General features: G+C 45.1%; 1 protein-coding gene across 2 annotated transcripts; it reads right to left on the reverse strand.

The window, feature by feature from the left end:
* Positions 1–259: 259 nt before the first annotated feature.
* LOC125104943 (uncharacterized) lies at positions 260–4,063 on the reverse strand. 2 transcript variants are annotated; one of them, XM_047737879.1, is made up of 4 exons: positions 3,794–4,063; positions 2,871–3,070; positions 2,658–2,762; positions 260–2,162 (listed from the first exon to the last, which is right to left on the reverse strand). In XM_047737879.1, the coding sequence occupies exon 4, from the start codon at positions 1,884–1,886 to the stop codon at positions 657–659; it is 1,230 nt and encodes a 409-aa protein (XP_047593835.1). In that variant the 5' UTR covers positions 1,887–2,162; positions 2,658–2,762; positions 2,871–3,070; positions 3,794–4,063; the 3' UTR covers positions 260–656. The 2 variants fall into 2 exon arrangements, with proteins under 2 accessions (XP_047593835.1, XP_047593836.1); XM_047737880.1 differs by lacking the exon at positions 3,794–4,063 and having other exon boundaries at positions 2,871–3,077.
* Between the last annotated feature and the right edge of the window lie 13,914 nt (positions 4,064–17,977).

A 17,977-nucleotide genomic window follows, 5' to 3' on the forward strand; every position in this document is an offset into this window, starting at 1 on the left:
GAGCCCCCCCCCCCAGCTGCTGGCCGAGCTAATTCTCTTCATTGTTTAAGCCATTGTCAGGTGACATTTTGTTATTTGCTCCCCAAAGCATCCTAACATGGTGTCGTTTTATTTTTTACTTTTTTTACTCTTTATTTATAATTTAGTTTTAGAAACATGAATATAATAAAGAAATATAAATACGTAAATAAAAATAAATAAATATAAAATATAATTTTTTAATTATATTTTACTTATGATGCTTTAGGGCCCCCACCGAGCAGCCGAGTGACGGCCGTGTCCCCACGCACATGGCCAAGCAGCAGTTAGCCTTGGACTTTTTATACACAGCAATAGTACTGTCATGACTCATTTCAAAGTGCCATCTTCTACGATTCTGATGTCAGGATTACTTTCCTCACTTTGCAGATGTGGACTGTGAGGCTCAGAGAAGTTAAGTAATTTGTTTAAGGTCACACAGCTCCTAAGCACTGGAGGCAGAGATGAGATCCATATTTCACGGCTAGAAAGACAGTGCTCTTTCCACCCCGAGTCAACCTCTCTCGAAGGGGTAACTCGTTCCTTCACGACTTTCTCCTATCTTCCCTGGAACCTGCTAGAATTCTTCCATGTGCCCCATGTGGCTCTGGGGGCCACTCTCTGGCTGCCTGTCTTCCTTAGGACTCTGTTCCTGAAGTTGCTGCTTGGACAAGAGGACAGTGCATGGACATCAGACACGAAGAGTGCCCTGGGGTTTGGCTCAGGGTCCTGCATCCTGTCTTTGCTTTGTTCTTGTGCTCACAGGAGGCCTCCGGCTGGTTCATCATAGAATTGTGCCCTGTGCTCCGGAGCCAGAGGGCAGAAGGCTGATGCCCACCTCTCTGCCAAGCACAGCAGTAGCCGGTGTGAGAGAGCCCAGAGTCCACGGGTCTTCTCCTTACAGGTCTCCAGAGCTCACCTTCTCTCCCCAACATACTTTTCCAGGACCCCTGCTTCTTCTTTGCCCAGAGAACATTCCCAGACTCCACTTTGGCCTGTCTCCTGGCCAGTAATCCACGCTTTGAAGCTTGGTCGTGGTCCATGGAAACCCTTGGAATTCCGGCCGCCTTCCCACCAGCCCTGTGGGACGCTCTCACCCCTGCAGTCAGGAATGAGCCGCTGGGGCAGACTGGGGAAGCCGGGCAGCCCTGAATGGTAATAGTCCTAAGTGCAGCCAATTTTCGGTAATTGGTGGCATTTGCAGGGGCATTCCTGCCTGTCGCAGCCGCTCCTTTGTGCCGGCTTTGATCTCTACCCGTCTCCACAAGAGACAAAATGCTATTGTCATCTCCAATTACTGCAAGGGGCAGCATGGCCTTGACCTTGCCACTGCATGTCCCCAGCCAGCACAAGGCAGCAGCAGCCACAGAGGGAGGCTGGGCGGTAGGTGAGGGGAGTCCGCAGCTCCCTTCCTGGAAACCCAGCTGACATGATGTGCGACAGTGGGACTCCAGGGCAGAGGGCGGGGGTGGGGGGGCGTCAGGGTGTGAAATGTGCCAACAAACAATGAAGAGCGCAGGTTCCCAAGCACTTCTGTGCCAAGCACATTTCTTCTCTCTAAAGCTCTCAGCGTGGCCTCTGCTGGGAGGTATAATTATCCCCATTTTATAGACGAGGAGGCTGAGGCTCAGAGAAAAGCCGTGGCTGGTGGGTGGGGGTTGGGGAGGGGGTCCACCCCAGGTCTGCCAAGCTCTGATCGGAGATCTTTCCACACTGCCAATCTTCTGGGCAGCTTCAGGCTCCCTCTTCTCCACCAGGCTTGGCGCTTCCTGAGGACAGAAATCAGGTCTCATTCGAATCCGTGCCTCCCTCAGCTCCCCGTACAGAGCCAGCCACGGTGCAAACGCCCAGCCTTGTGGACTCGACATGGGGATGAGTCGCTTGTCTTCTTTTTTCTCTAACACGTACTTCTCAGGGATGTCATCCAGGGCTCCTGGCTTTCAGATATCGTGCGTAGCGTGACCCTTCCCACAATTGGTCGCACACATCCAGCTGCCCATGTCCCATCTCCACTGGGTGTCTAATTGACGCCTCCAATTCACTACGTCCCAAACAGACGTCCTCGGCTTCCTCCCAAACTGGCTCCTCCTGGGGTCTCCCAGACCTTCGTATTTGGTTTCTCTGGGACATCCTGTCAGTGCTACCTTTAAAAAAAAAATTCCACAATGCAATGATTTCACCCCACCTTCCCTGCCACCATCACCTCTCCCAGAGATTACTGCAGTTGCGTCCTGACTAATCTCCTGCCATCTGTCCCTTGCTCCCCCGCTGCTCTGCAGGCTCAGCCCAGCAGCTGGATGGATCCTGCAAATCCTTAATTCAGATAATGTTGCTTTTCTGCTCCAATCATCCAGCTGCTTCTCACTCCCCCATGGGGAGATGCACTGGGGTCATTGACATAATGCCCGGCATCAGTGGAATGATAGAGGCCCATAGCGTGGGCCATGGAAGCACAGCATAGGGGGATCGATTCTGACTAAAGTATAGGAAGGCTTCCAGGAGGAGGTGTCATTGGTTGCTAAGCTTCAAACCCTGAAACCATCTAGGGTGCCGTCATGGACTTGAGACTGGCAGAGCACTGCCTGCAGGCAGCACACTGGTGAGTGTCTCCGAAGGCTGATCCCCCCAGAGAGTCTAACCCAGCTTCTGGGCATGCATAGCTTCCCGCTGCCAACTCTTTCCCGTGCTCCTTCCGGTGTGCTGGCGCTGGCAGGTTCTTAGGGCTCAACATCCTTGCTCCCATTCTGAAACATACTCCAGCGGGGTCGACAGACAAGTAGCAAGTCGGCAAATGAGAAGGCTCTTGGGGAGCACGGAAAGAGTGTTATTACTGAGTATGCAAAAATAAGTACCTGCATCGGCTTCGTCCCGATCCGCCGGTGCAAGCTCAGAAGATGCAAATCATTTGTAATATTGGCTGGAACTAACAAAGCTCCACCTCCAATGGCAAGAAACCCGAATCAGGAGCAGCTTAGCTCTAACCACCGTCGGCTTTCTGGGGCTCTGAGTCCCATGCGAGTGATGTGACTACACCTCTTCTTCCTGTGCAGTCCTGCAAGGTACAGACTGCTGTTGACGTTTCCCAGGCCCAGGGAGAGGGAAGCCACTTGCTCAGTGTCCTAGCCAGCTAAGAGCAGTCCCAAGACTCGCACCAGCTCTGCTTCTCACCCGAGTGCCTTTCAGCCATGACACCGGGCCACCAACCTGGGGGGCTTGCAGAGCCGCAAACAGCTCACAGGTGGATTTAATTCTCCCAGGACTGATCCTCTAGGTGTTCTAGATGGGTAAGCACCCAACTGAGCTGAAGGGCTCGTTCCCATGGCTTTGTCCTGCTCTCGCGCCTCCCCCAACCCCGCCGCCTGCTGCTGCCACCCTGGCTGCCAGGCACACACCCAGAGACCTTTGCACTGCAGTTGGAAAAGTTATTTAACAAGAAACTTTCTGCATCTTTCTTTCTCTCTTGCCAGAGGCTTCTGCATACATAATTCTGCAAATTCTGCTGTGCTATTTCCTTATAGAAGGCGAAGCAATTTTTATTCCCTTTCCTTCTTCTATTTCAATTCCCTCTAAATATTTCGTGGCCACTTCTTCCTCCTTCCTTTTTTTTTTTTTTTAATAATGATCTATCTTTCTAACTGTCTGCACCTGTATTTATAGTTGTATGTAGGTGCTCTGCTCCCGCCTTTATTTCAGCATTTCAGGAGGAGGCAGGGATCTAAAATTCCAATCAAGGGCTGTCTGTTTATCCACCTAAATAACCCCCCAAATTATTCACAGCCAGCAGGTCAGATTCAATGAGATGTTCCCGCATAATCAAATTCCAGATTCGGGAGCGTGTGGTAGGACTCAGTGTGCTGACGGTGCTGTGGGGGTCCACCGTGGCCCTGGGGCCCCCTCTCCTGCAGGAGCACTGGGTAATGTGGTGGCAACCATATGGGCTTCAGCATCATCAGTCTTGGGATTCAAATATGGCGCTGCCAGCTCCTTGGGCAAACTTCTGAGCCGCCCTGGCTACAGTTTCCTTGGTAAATAGTGATAAGGATGATGTTTCCCTGGCTTGACTTTTGGAGGATTGATGGCATAATGCCCTCAATGGGCAGAGTGCAGAATCGGACACAGAGTTGGCCCTTGGTCCTCTTTGTGGACTGCCGGGAGACTCTGGGAACATCAGGTGTGGGGGTGGCGTTTGGCAGATGCCCAGTGCCTTGCCGGTAGGTTGTTGCTTCCTGTCTGGGGCATGTTCTCCTGCAACAAAGCCCCAGAAAGTCCTTCCCAGGGATGAGGTGAGCAAGTGTGCTCTTATGGGCCCCACTGACTTACACCTAAGCACCCTCACAATGGAGAAGTTTTCCCAGGGGCTGGAGTGACGGCTTGTAGATTTTGCAAATTCTTTGCTTCTGTTTTTTTTCCCTCCACCAGCACAGTGGCTGGTCACTTTGTGTTTCCGGGTTAGCCCCACCTGGGTAAGCAGGGGAAAGGATACTACATTTGAGTCTATCTTTTTCCTCCATGTGCCAGCAATGCTGCGTGTGAGGACAAGGGCAAGGACACAGCAAATATTTACTGAGTTCCTTGTTATTGCCAGACCCTGTGCTAGACACTGGAGATCCAGTGATGAGAAGATGAGGACCCTGCTCTTGTGGGCCTTATATTCTCTTAGGGAAGGCAGCTTGAACAAATGCACACGTAGTTAATAAAACATTGGTGGCAATAAGAACTATGAAAATATGAAGTAGGGCAAGGGGATAAAGCAGGATGAGAGGATCAGTGCGGCTCTGCAGTTAGAGTGACCAGACAAGGACTCTTTGAAGAAGGGACATTGGAACTGAGAAGAGAATGAGGATGTGAACCATGTGAATATTTGGGGGGAAAGAGTATCTGGCTGAAGGTGATGATCCAGAGATGATGAATTGGTCCGCTAGTGCCACAGTAATGCCATGTAACAAACATCCCCAAACTCAGTGGCTTGAGAAAACAGTTCCTTATTCTTGATGTGGCCTCTGCAGATCCCTCAGTGGTTGGATGATCTAGGGTGGCCTCATCCAGGCTTGGCTAAAAGCTGCAACCATGTGTCTCTCGTCCTCTTCAGATCAGCACACTAGGGAGGATGGGTTCTCAGCTTGGAGGTGGGAGAGAATAGGACAAGCAGAAAGAGGGGGCTCTCTGAGAGCTTAGGCTTGGATCTGGCACACTGGGCTTCCACCCATACTTCATGGATGAAAGCACATCACATGATCAAGCTTAATACCATTGGGCAGAGAAGTAGACCTTACCTCTAGTGGGTGCACCTGCGAAGTACAGAGATGGAAGGGTAAAAAACTGGGAACAGTGGTGCTATTGACTACAGATGGGAGCCAGCTTTGTGTGTTTGAGGATCAGCCACAGGCCAGTGTGGCTAGAATGAAGGAAGAGCAGAGAGGTAGGATTTGAGGTCAATGACCCAGGTAGGGCCATATCATATATGACCTTGATAAGAATATGGACTAATGAGTGTGATGAGAAGCCACCAGGGGGCTAGTTATCTTTATTTTAATTTTAATCAAAGTATATTGCACACAATAAAGTACACAAAAATTAAGTATACACATCAGCGATAAATGTTTACATAGTGAAAGGTGAGTTTTGCCAATTTTGAACTCTATATAAATGGAATGAGACAGTATACATTTCTTTCTGTCTGTCTTCTTTTGATCTAACTTGTATCCAAAAGTCACCCATAGCGTTCCATGTAGAAATTTGGTTCCTTTTTTCCACATCACTATGTAGTATTCCATTATACTATATCTTAACTATCCATTCTATTATTAATGGACATTTGAGTAGTTTCCAGCTTGGGGCTATGAATAAAAATCTTGCTAATAATATTTTTGTCCATGTTTTTTGACACACATAGGTAAGCATTTCTGTTAGATACATACCTAGGAATATGTATGTATATGTATTCATTAGATGTATATATAGTCTACTTTATAGATATGGCCAAAAAATATGATTATTGGACATATGTACTACAAGGGTCTCCCACTGTGTGGCTTTCCTTTTGTCACCTTTTAAAGTGTCTTTTGGGGGCACCTGGGTGGCTCAGTGGTTAAGCCTCTGCCTTCAGCTCGGGTCATGATCTCAGGGTCCTGGGATCGAGTCCCACATCTGGCTCTCTGCTCTGCAGGGAGCCTGCTTCCTCCTCTCTCTCTCTCTCTCTCTCTCTCTGCTTGCCTGTCTGCCCACTTGTGATCTCTCTCTGTCAGATAAATAAAATCTTTAAAAAAAAATAAAATAAAGTGTCTTTTGGTGACCAAGAATTCTTAATTTTAATAAAATCCAATTTATCAGTCTTTTTCTTTGTAGTTAGTGTTCTTTGTATTCAATTAAAGAAGTCTTTGCTGACTCAAAAATCATAAGGATATTCCCCTATGCTTCCTTTGCATGCTTTATTGTATTATTTTTAACATTTAATAACTCATATCGAAAATATTTAACAAACTCACACAAATCAATAAGAAAAAGACAGAAAAACTTGTTTTTGAAATTTTTAAAAAAGATTTTACTTTTAAGTAAACTGTGTATCCAATGTGGGGCTCAACCTCAAAACCCTGAGATCAAAAGTCACATGATCTACCCATGGAAGCAGCCAGGCGCCCCCAGGGGAAACCTATTTTTTCAAATGGGTAAAATTATTGAATAGGATCTTCACAAAAGAGGACATCCAAATGGCCAATAAGCACATAAAAAGAGATTCGACATCATTAGTCATCGGGGAAATGCAAATTCAAACTCCTTGAGATTCCACTACCCACCCACCAGAGTGGTTAAAATGAAACAGAACAGAAAACAACTAGTGTTGGTAAGGATGTGTAGTGACTCCTGGAAGGAGTGCACATTAAATACAACCTTTTTGGAAAACTCCCAGGTGGTTTCTACTGATGCTGAACATACGGACATCCTGTCAACATACATATCAGATGGGCCTGAGTGGAGCGTCATCCTACAGATTTGTTGAGGACCTGAAAGTTAAGGAAAAAATGAGAATTCATTCCAGATTGGTGGAGACTGCAAAGATATGAACACAGAATCCAAATTGGTTGTTTCTCATGACTGGACTCCATTACGACAATTCTATTTCTTGCTTTATTGCATTGGCTAGGACATCATCAGAGAATTAAAAGGAGATGAGTGGCATGATATGATTTGTTGCTTTGAAAAATGACTCAGGTGTCTGTGTGAAGAACAAATGGGGCAGAGTTTGGCAGTAATGGGGCGATTCAGGAGACTGTTGTTCATCCAAGGAAGAGACGACAGTGATGTGGATGAGAGCAGGTGCAGAGAGAAGAGAAGTACTCAGAATTCAGAGACACTTCAAAGAGACTGCCAAAAGGATTTGCCAATGGGAGGCAAGAATGATGATGCTAGATTGTTGGCTTGAACATCTGGATAAACGATTGTGTCATTTACTGAGATGGGTGAGGCCAGGGGACTGGGACAGGCTTACGTCCAGTGAGGTGAGTCGTGGGAATAAAGAGTCTGAAGTTTGAGACATTCAGAGAAGGGTGGGGTGTCAAATAGGCTGTTGGGATTGTGAATCTGAAGCTCGGGAGAGAGGACAGGACTATGGATGGATATTTTAGAGTCGTTAGGGTCAAGTCATATTCAATGCCATGAGAATGGACAGGTCACTGATGGAGGGATTGTAGGAGGAGAGGGGGAAAGGAGAGGAGACCCGGGGAAGGCAGGATCTGGAAAGCACCGTCCGCTCAGTAGGAGGAAAACCAGGAAAATGTGGTGGCTCAGAAAGTATGTGAAGAAAGTATCTCAAAATGGAGGAAATTGTGATCAGTCAGGTCAAATGCTGCCAAGATGATGATGAAAGTTGACCATTAGATTTGGCAAACTGGACGTCCAATGACTATGGACTCCAAGTGAGACTGGATAAATGGCATCCCTCCATAAACTGTCAAGGGCAGGACTTGGTCAGGGTCAGACAGTGTTCGTGATCACAGTTATCAGCACCCCACAGGGAACAGGTCCCTCACACCTCTTGAATCGCAGGAATGGCAACCCCAGTAAAATGGGAAGGAACCACTGTCACTCAAAGCACTGATTTTAATGGCCTCAGAAACTTGGGGTTGGTCAGGGTCTGGGCCACTCAGGTGGTTGGCTATGAAGACCTGAAGTGAACCACATTCTTGCTACCACTCACTGGTCTTTATTTTTAGATGAATATGGAAGAGAAATCTACATTTTTTTTTTAATGCAGAACAAATCCCCAGCTCCATTTTAGTTTCTAGGCCTCATTGAAATCAAGGGTGGGAGCTGAGGGCAAGATTCACCGAGGAGGAGTTCACTTCCTTTTACTAGCGTGTTGATTGGTTGATTGGTTGGTTGGTTGGTTGGTTCCTCGATTGGTTGGTTGGTTGGTTGGTTCCTTGATTGGTTGGTTGGTTTTTTGATTCTTTGATTGATTGATTCATTCATTCATTCACTTACGACTTATTTATCCAACAATCCTTGCTGAAGACAGGTATGCTAGAGCTATGCAAAAGCATAAGACCTAGTTCAAAGTCGTGTTGGGGAGGAAGGGCATACAGCAGCTAAAGGCCATGCAGTGGGTGGGATTAGTGCCAGGACAGAAGCAGGATAGTTGCTGCAGGGAGCACCAGAATAAGAGAGGGGTCAGCTTCATCTGGGCAGGTGGAAACCACCCACCAGTGAGGCCAGCAGCTGCCTGGGGCGTGAAGCAATCGGTCAAGTCCCCGAGACTGGGAGTGGGACAGGGAGGTATCCAGGGGGGCTGAAGCAGGGAACTGCAAGGCGTTTGCAGAGCTTAGACCATAAATGGGGAGAAGACTTGCAAGAGCTGAGCCTGGACAAGTAAGGACAGTAATTACTATTAGTAACAATAGCTCCAGGTAACAGTTATGTAGTTAGTTGAACAGCAACATTTATTGCGTGGTTGCCGTGTGCCAGGCGCTTCTCAATGGAGGGAACACTGTATCCTGCAGTGTTTAGACAGAGCTATTTTATGTTCCTTTTCTATTGAAAAGGACAGAGCTATTTTATGTTCTTTTTCTATCCAGACCCTGAGATGATGGCTTCGATGCACAGACTCCCACATTCTAAAGTGGGTACCGGACCGCCTCTGCGGAACTTGCCAAGGGGGGTAGCCCAGAACTGATCTCAGGACCTCTGTGGTCTTCTCTGCCCCAGACCACGAAAGAGAGGCCAGAAGATGGGGGGGCGTCCTTCAATGGAGGAGTCCCTGTAGATGAGCCCTTCCCCAACCCCACCCTTTATCCCTCCTCCAACTGGGGACATGTAGGGGGGTGCATCTGGGTGGTGCTTTTCTCTCCAGCTCTGGTTGGGAGGGACTTCAAGGAAGCAAGGCTCAGAGAGCCTGTCTTGTGTCCTCCTCAGCCTCAGAGACACAGCGGACTGGGCTGTGACTCACTTTTAAGAAGTCTCAAGGGCTCTGAGAGGCTGCCTGAGTGGATCTGGCAGCCTAGGAGGGGACAGCACAATGGTCATTGGGTTGAAAATGGGACAGAGGGTGTGGAAGCATTCTCCCCAGACCGCGAGGCTTCTAGCTCTTTGCTTCCTGACTGAGGGAGGAGAGGCTTTAACTCTGAATGAAGTGAGGAGTTTTAATCATCGTATTGAAGGAACACAGTACTTATTAAAATGAGACAGGAGGCCACTGTGATTACTACTATTATTGGGGGTATTGTCCCAGAGGGAGCAGATCAGCCAGGAGAACTGCCCAAGATTTCACCATGGGTCAGAAACTAGCCCCAAAGAGCAGGTTTGGACGAGGCTGTGGAAGGCAGGCTGGAGTGGCTTCATAGTCTCCTTGAGGCCCTACGATGGGACAGGGGCAGGCCTGACCCCGTTATCCAGTGAGGTCTGTCCTATTATTCTTAGTAGTCTACAATGAGGAAACTGAGGCACAGGGCTGAGGCACAGGTTTTGAGAGGGCAGATTAGAGGTGAGGGGAAGCTTGTGGTAGCTCTGGAAATCCAGTATAGGACAGGCGGATGGGTCTCCCTGCCAGTGGAGGAGGATGTAAGAGCTGTTCCCCATTCCCAGGACAAGCAGGCTGTCTCCCTTGATATCACCTGGAGTGGCTTGGGAGAGAGGAGGCTGGTGAAGATCTGGGCTGGAGATGGTTAAGCCCCCCACCCAGAGCTGCCTCTGGAGCTGCCCCTGGCTGAGACCCAAGGCAGTGCAACAGTCCTGGGGTAGATTTGTATGTAGACCTTGAACTTGAGATGGAAATCCCAGGTGGAATTCAGGAGCTGCCAAAGGTCTGAAATCTACCCCAGAGTGGGGCTGGAGAGAAGACAGATTGTGGAAAGATGCCCAGACTTCTGCTTCTGAAAAGAAGCAAGTTTCATGCAGGTGGGGAGAAAAACCTGGGGGAGATGACACAGTGGGAAAACCCTGGCCCAGAACAGCGACTCGGCACCACTTTCACGTGGTACAAGCTGCCTTCCAGTTCCTTCTCGGTCTGGTTGTATCACCCTGGCAAATACCACTCTAGCCTTTGGAAACCTTTCAGATGTTGACACAGGTTTGGGGAGTAAACCAAACCATCCCCAGAAGCTAACCACCCCCAAAGGTTGCTTTGGGTCCCTTCACAGCAGAAGGGATAACCCCACCCCCACCACGCCTGCTTGGCTTTGACTCCAGGAAGCGACTTACAGATTCCAAACAATAGCTCTTATTTGTTTAACATTTTACTGGCCCCACCTGGCTCCAGGGATATTTACAAGTGTCCATTACAAAGCAAAAATGCCCCAGCTAGGTCTTCAGCACCCACAAGAGTTTTGCACATCGCCTCCATTACTGTTAGGAACAAGGGAAGCCTGTGCAGCCCAGGGTAGGGAGGACAAAGACTTGAATAGGTCTGTAGTCCTAGCCGTGCGATTACTGTGGGCCCTGGGGCGAGTCACTATGTCCCTCTGATTAACAGTTCTCTCTTCCGTGAAATGGGCATGCAATTTGTACCTCAGGGTCATAGATGATGGCTGTGAAAACCAAGTGAGCTAAGAAGTAGGGCTTCCCAAGTGGTCAAGTACGTGCACAGGCAAAGGCATATTCTTTTAAACCTATAAGTATCTCCATCTCCTCTTGATGTTTTACTGTGGTTCTTGGGTGGGTGTGAGTGGATTCTGCGTTGTCCATGGGTGTAGGACCAGAGCCCTGTAGGGAAGTGTTCTCAGGACCCTTGTGGCTGGAATTTCTGGTCCCCCAGCCAGTTCAGAGGAGGTGGCTGGGTCAGCATAAGCCACACCCAGGGCAGATCTGAATGATGTGGCTTTGTACTGGGAGCTGGGACCAGTGAGCACCCTGAGGGGCAGTCCAGACACATGCAGCTGGTAAGGGGCAGAGCTGGGATTTCAAACCCGCCAACCTAAGTACCCTGGCCCCTTCCCCCACCTCCGGTCTTCCAGCATCAAGAGCACCCTCCTCCCAGTCCCTGGGTGAGGGATGAAGCCACAGCTGGTGAAGCACAAGATGCAATCCAGAGCTTCTTGTTCAAGAATCAGCCTCTAGGGGTCCTTATTTCCTAGACAGCTGACAATCCTTTTCAAACCTTGACCATTTTTTAGTTGTTGTTGTTCCCCCCCCCCCCCCCCCCCCCCGGTTAAAAAGCTTTCTAAATCATAGTACGCATGTCCCTACCACTTCATTAGAGTACGGACAACCCTCAAGTTTGTAATAAACTTGATTTCCAATGCAAAGATACTGCCCTGAAGTAACATCAAGAAACTCTGATTTTTCCATAGAAACAGTGTCATAATGATGGGTTGTGTCCTTCACCAAGGATCCAAGACCCGATTTTAATAAGAGTGAACACAAATGATTAAATTTAATTCACCATTAATCAATATAATTAGCTGGTATGTCCTTAATACCTTAGTACAGTGCCCTGACACCTAGGTGCTCAGTAAAGCTTTGCTGAATCAACAAAAGAATGAATATATACTAGGTAACAGAAAACTATAAAATAAAACATAGCAACCGATAACAACATTTAATTAGTTAATGGTTGTTAATTAGTTAACTAGTTAGTTAATAGTTAATTAGTTAACTAATTAGTTAATTAGTTAATTAGTTCTGGCTCCCAGAAGAGGGGCCAGGTGCCAGGGAAACCTGAGATACAAGATACAGAGGGGCTGGAAAATTATCTGGAGCTGGAGGGAAAAGTAGCTCTATCTGAGAGCAGGACTAAATAATTTCAGATGTTTCTATTTCTTCTTGAGTCAACTTTAGTAGGATGGGCTTTCCAAGTAATCTGTCTGTTTCATCCAAGTTGTCAAATGTATCACCATAAAGTTATTCATTATGATTCACTGAAACTTTGTAGCATGTGCAGCAATGCTTCCTCTTTCATTCCTGGTATTGGTAAGCTGCATTGGGTTTTTTTCCTCCCTATCTTTTCTTTATCAATCTAGCTAGAGATTTGTATGTTTTAGTCATCATTTCAAGGAAACAACTTTTGACCCTGCTGCTATTTACTGTTCTGTTTGCTTTTGGTTTCATTGATTTCTATGCATCTTTGTAACGAACAAATTGTTCAAATTCAGTCTGCTCTTTTATTCCCCCCCTAGCTTTTAACATGAAAGCTTAGGTCACAGACTTTAAAACTTTATTCTTTTTATAATATAGACATTTAAAGGTAAACATGTTCCCATAAGAAGTATTTTAGCTGCATCCAACATATCTCACTATATTATCTTTTCATTATGATTCAGATTGAGATGTTTTCTAATTTCCTTGGTGACTCATGGGTAGAAGTGCTGAAGAAAATATAAAAATGTTAAATAAAGAAGGATCAGTGATGTCGCCATTCAGATCCATACTGTAACCTGAGGTAAAAGGAAAGATCAGAAATACTGATCCCACTATTATTTAAAGTTTTGGTGTTTTGTTCCTCATGGATTTTTTTGGCATTAATTTTCATTTTTTAAAAATTTAATTTTGGGGGGATGCCCAGGTGGCTCAGTCGGTTGAGTGGCTGCCTCTGGCTCAGGTCATGATCCCAGTATCCTGCGATCGAGTCCCACATCGGACTCCTTGCTCCACAGGGAGCCTGCTTTTCCCTCTGCCTCTGCCTGCCTCTCTGCCTGACTGTGCTCTCCCTCTTTCACTCTAACAAACAAATAAATAAATTTAAAAAATAATAATTTTTAAAAAATTTTTAAAAGGCAATTTATTTCCTTAAAATATTACTTATCATGATGACAGGGTTTGTTTGTGAACTTTTACATTTTGTATCTAAGGTGACTGCCTCACTTGCCTTACCCTAATCCTGGTCCTGGTTCTATCAGTTATTGATGAAGTGATTGTCAAAATCTCCAACTGTGATTGTGAATGTGCTTATTTCTCCCTTTAATTCTGTGAATTTTTGCTTTACTTGATTTGAAGCTTTATTTTTAAGGTTAGAGTTTAAGCATATATATTTTTTTAAAGATTTTATTTATTTATTTGATGGAGAGATCACAAGGAGGCAGAGAGGCCAGCAGGGGAGTGGGGGTGGGAAGCAGGCTCTCTGCTGAGCAGAAAGCCCGATGCAGGACTCAATCCCAGGACCCTGAGATCATGACCTGAGCTGAAGGCAGAGGCTTAACCCACTGAGCCACCCAGGCGCCCTAAGCATATATTTTTAAGACTATTATGGTTTTTTTTTTTAATTTCTTTAAGAGAGAGAGAGAGAGTGAGCAGGAGCTGGGGGAGAAGCAGGCTCCCCACTGAGCAGGGAGCCCAATGCAGGACTCAATCCCAGGACCCTGAGATCATGACCTGAGCTGAAGGTAGACACTTAACCCAGTGAGCCACCCAGGTGCCCCTATTGCAATTTTTTTTAATGAATTGATCCTTTTCATTATGGAATCTTCCTCTTTTTCTCTGGAAATACACCCTGTCTTGAACTCTACTTTCTCTGATGTGAGTATATCCACACCAGCGTTTTTATGCTTCATATTTCCATGTTATGCATTTTCCCATCATTCGAATTTCATATCTGCTTTCTTCATTATGTTGAGAGTTCTCACCTGTCAACTGTGTAGAGTTGGGTCTTGCTTTAATTTTCTTACTGTTTACTCTTTGATCCAGTCCGACAACTGCTATCTGTCAACTGGAGTGTTAATTTTATGTGTAAAGGAATTGATATGGTCCAGTGCAGGTCTTCTTTTTCTCCTTTTTTTTTTTTTTTTAAGATTTTATTTATTTGACAGACAGAGATCACGAGTAGGCAGAGAGGCAGGCAGAGAGAGAGAGCAGGGAACCAGGCTTCCGGCTGAGCAGAGAGCCCGGTGCGGGGCTTGATCCCAGGACCCTGAGATCATGACCTAGGCTGAAAGCAGAGGCTTAACCCACTGAGCCACTCAGGTGCCCCTCTCCTTTTTCTTGTTGTTTTTTGTTTATTTTTTGGTCTTTTCCCTCTGTGTCTTTATTTCTCCTTTTGGGTTTTCTTTTGAGATAACAGAATATTTTTAGTGTTCCATTTTAGCATTTGTGTTACTTCTTAGTGGTTCCTTTAGGTATTATAACATGCACTCTGAACTTATCACAGCTCACCTCGAATTAGTATTACGCCCTTTCATGTAAAACACAAGCATTGCAATGGATGGCAGAAATCCATTTGGTCTTGCCCTGTCCTCTGTGCTTTCCCTGTCATATATTTTACAGCTTCATAAATTATAAACCCTACAATACACTTAAAACATTTTTGCTTTAAGTGCTTAAGTGTCTTTTAAAGAGATTAAGAAAAAAATCATTATATTTACCGTCATACTTAACATTCCCAGTACTGTTCTTTCTTTCCATGAGATTCACGTTTCCACCTGCATCAGTTCCCTTTAGCCTGAAAAATTGCTTTTACTATTCCTTGTGGTGTGGATCTGCCAGCAGTGAATTCTCTCAGCTCTTGTTTATCTGAGGATGTCTTCATTTCCCTGTATTTCTGAGGAAAACTTTTACTGGCTGCAGAATTCTAGGTTGACAGACACTTTCCTTCACACTCGTAAAGCTGTAAATCTGTTGTCTTCTGTTTCTACTGAGAAGGCAGCTGTCACTCCCGTTACTGTTGCCCTGTACTTAATGTATCTTTTTTCTTTATTCTGGATGCTTCTAAGATTTTCTCTAAATTTCATTTTCAGACATTTTGCTTGTGATGTGGATTTCTTTATATTTTTTCCTACTTGGGGTTTGTTGACCTTTTTGGGACTTGCAGTTTGTTGGAAATTTGAAAAGAAAAAAAAATGTGGCCATTATTTGTCCTTGCATTTTTCTGTTCCGTTATCTCTCTCTTCTTCTGAGTATCCGGATGAACATGTGTTAAGCTGCTGGTTAGGTCCTACTAACTATTTATCCAGTTTGAATAATTTCTATTATGTTTTCTTCAAGTTCACTGACCATTTCTTCTCTTATGTCCAGTCTGCTTTAAGCCCATTCCATACATTTTTACAGCTTTATTGTATTGAAGTGTAATTGACATTAATAAATTACACATATTTCAAGTGTAAACTTTGAAAAATTTTGACATATGCAACCACCATAAAACCATCACCACGATTAAGAAAATGAATTTACTTATTACCCCCCAAATTTCTTTGTGCCTCTTTGAAAGCCATTCCCATCTCTCCCTCCCATCTCTTGCCCTCCATTCCCAGGTAGCCACTGACCTGCTTTCTGTAACAAAAATTAGCTTGCTTTCTCTAGAATTTTATATAATCAGAATGTGCTTTTTTTTTTTTCTGTCTGGATTCTTTCTTATGGCGTAATGATCTTGCCCGCATCCACGGTGTTGCAGGGGTCAGTAATGCATTCTTTCCTATCGCTGAGTTGTATTCTGTTATACAGATGTACCACAGTTTGTTTATCCACTCACCTATTAATGGACACGAGTTGTTTTCAGTTTTTGGCTATTGCAACAAAACAACCGGCTGTGAGCATTCATGTATTGGCCTTTGTGTGGAAATAGACCGGCATTTCTTGTGTATAAATTCCACGGAGAGTGGCTGGATCATACATAGGTATGTGCTTAGCTTGAAACCACCAAAGTAAGTTCAAAAATGGTTGTATCATTTTATATCCCCACCAACAGAGCAGAGTTCCAGCTGCTCCACACCCTTGGCAATACTTGGTATAGTCAGTCTTCTTAAAGGTATGAAGAGCATTCATGATAATGATATATGTGGGTAAATATAAATTTTTCTGTTTTTAAAGAATCCCTTTAAAAGAGACTGTGGGGTGCCTGGCTTCAGTTGGTAGAGCATGCCACTCTTAATTTCAGGGTCGTGAGTTCAAGCCCCATGTTAGGCATGGAGCCTACTTAAAAAAAATAAAAAGATAATTGTTTAAAGTTATTACACTAACAACATAGTATGCAGCTTATAACACATATTGAGGTTAAAAATGTCTGACACATTAACATACAAAGGCCCAGAGAGAGGACATGGGAGTTCACTGATGGAAGAGTCTCATATGGTATGTGAAGTGATGTAATATCATGTGAAGGGAGCCTGTGATAATTAAAAATGTACACTATAACCCTAAAGCAACTACTAACACCAACAGAGAACTATAGCTAAGAAACCAACAAAAGAGATAAGAGGGAATCATAAAAAATATAATCTAAAAGGAGGCAGAAGAAGAAGAGGAAAATGAAACAAAAAAACAAATGGGACACTATCACCCAGCATGGCACACTTGATGTCTGCAGAAATGTCACTCACGGGTGGCGAAAACAAATTCCTTTCAAATGCACATAGAACACACACCAAGGCAGACCACATTCTGGGCTGCAGACCAGGTCACCGTACACGTGTATGCATCCCAGGTACATAAACTATGTTCTGTGGTGGGGGAATTAAATAGGAAATACCCAAAAGATATCTGGAAAATTCCACAATATCAGAAACACAATAACACACCTCTAACTAACCTATAGGCCAAGAGGAAATCGAAAGTGAAACTAGAAAGTTATTTGAACTGAATGAAAATTAAAATACGACAGATCAACGTTTGTAAGATGCAGCTAAAGCAATGCTTAGGGGAAAACTTATAGCCCCAATTGCCACTAGAAAAAAGGAAAGTTCTGAAAGCAATGACCTAGGCTCTCACCTGAAGAAACAAGAACAGGGAGAACAATTAAGCCCAAAGTCAGAAGCAAAGAAATAATGAAATAAATTAGAAATCAGTGATGTTGAAAACTGAAGAGAAGAGAGAATGAAATCAAGTACTTTTTCTTTGAGAAGAGCAATAAAATTATGTGTTTCCTATTTTTTTTTCCAAAAGTTGGATTGCCTCCTGTTTTTGGTTTCTCTCCAGTGCTTTAATTTTTTTTTTTAAGATTTGATTTATTTACTTGAGAGAGAGAGCACATACTGGGTAGAGGGGTAGAGGGATAAGCAGTTTTCCCGCTGAGCTGGGAGCCAGATGTGGGGCTCCATCCAAGGACCCTTGGATCATGACATGAGCCAAAGGTAGATGCTTAACCCACTGAGCCACCCAGGCACCCCCTTCAGATGGTTTTTAAAAGTGTATTATCCAGGGGTGCCTCCGTGGCTCAGGTGGTTAAGTGTCTAACTCTTGATTCCTACTCAGGTCGTGATCTCAGGGTCATGAAATTAAGTCCCTGCATCAGGCTCTGTGCTGGGTGTGGAGCCTGCTTAAGATTCTCTCTCTCCCTCCCCCTTTGCCCCTCCTCCCAGCTCATGCATGTGTGAACACTCTCTCTCTCTCTTTCTCTCTCTAAATAAATAAATATGTACTGCCCAGAGATTTTAACTGTTATCATTAGAAGGGTTAGTCTGATTAAAACAAGACCCTGTGTACTGTAGCTGGAAACTTTACTTCACTATTTGTCACTCTCCATGTACCTCCCCGTGGAGCCAACCCTCCCACTTATTTGCTATGTCTAACTGTCTGTGAGCCAGGAGATCAATCACACTTGCGAGAG

The sequence above is a fragment of the Lutra lutra genome, chromosome 7 (assembly GCF_902655055.1).
Source record: "Lutra lutra chromosome 7, mLutLut1.2, whole genome shotgun sequence".
In the NCBI taxonomy this organism is placed as follows: domain Eukaryota; kingdom Metazoa; phylum Chordata; class Mammalia; order Carnivora; family Mustelidae; genus Lutra; species Lutra lutra.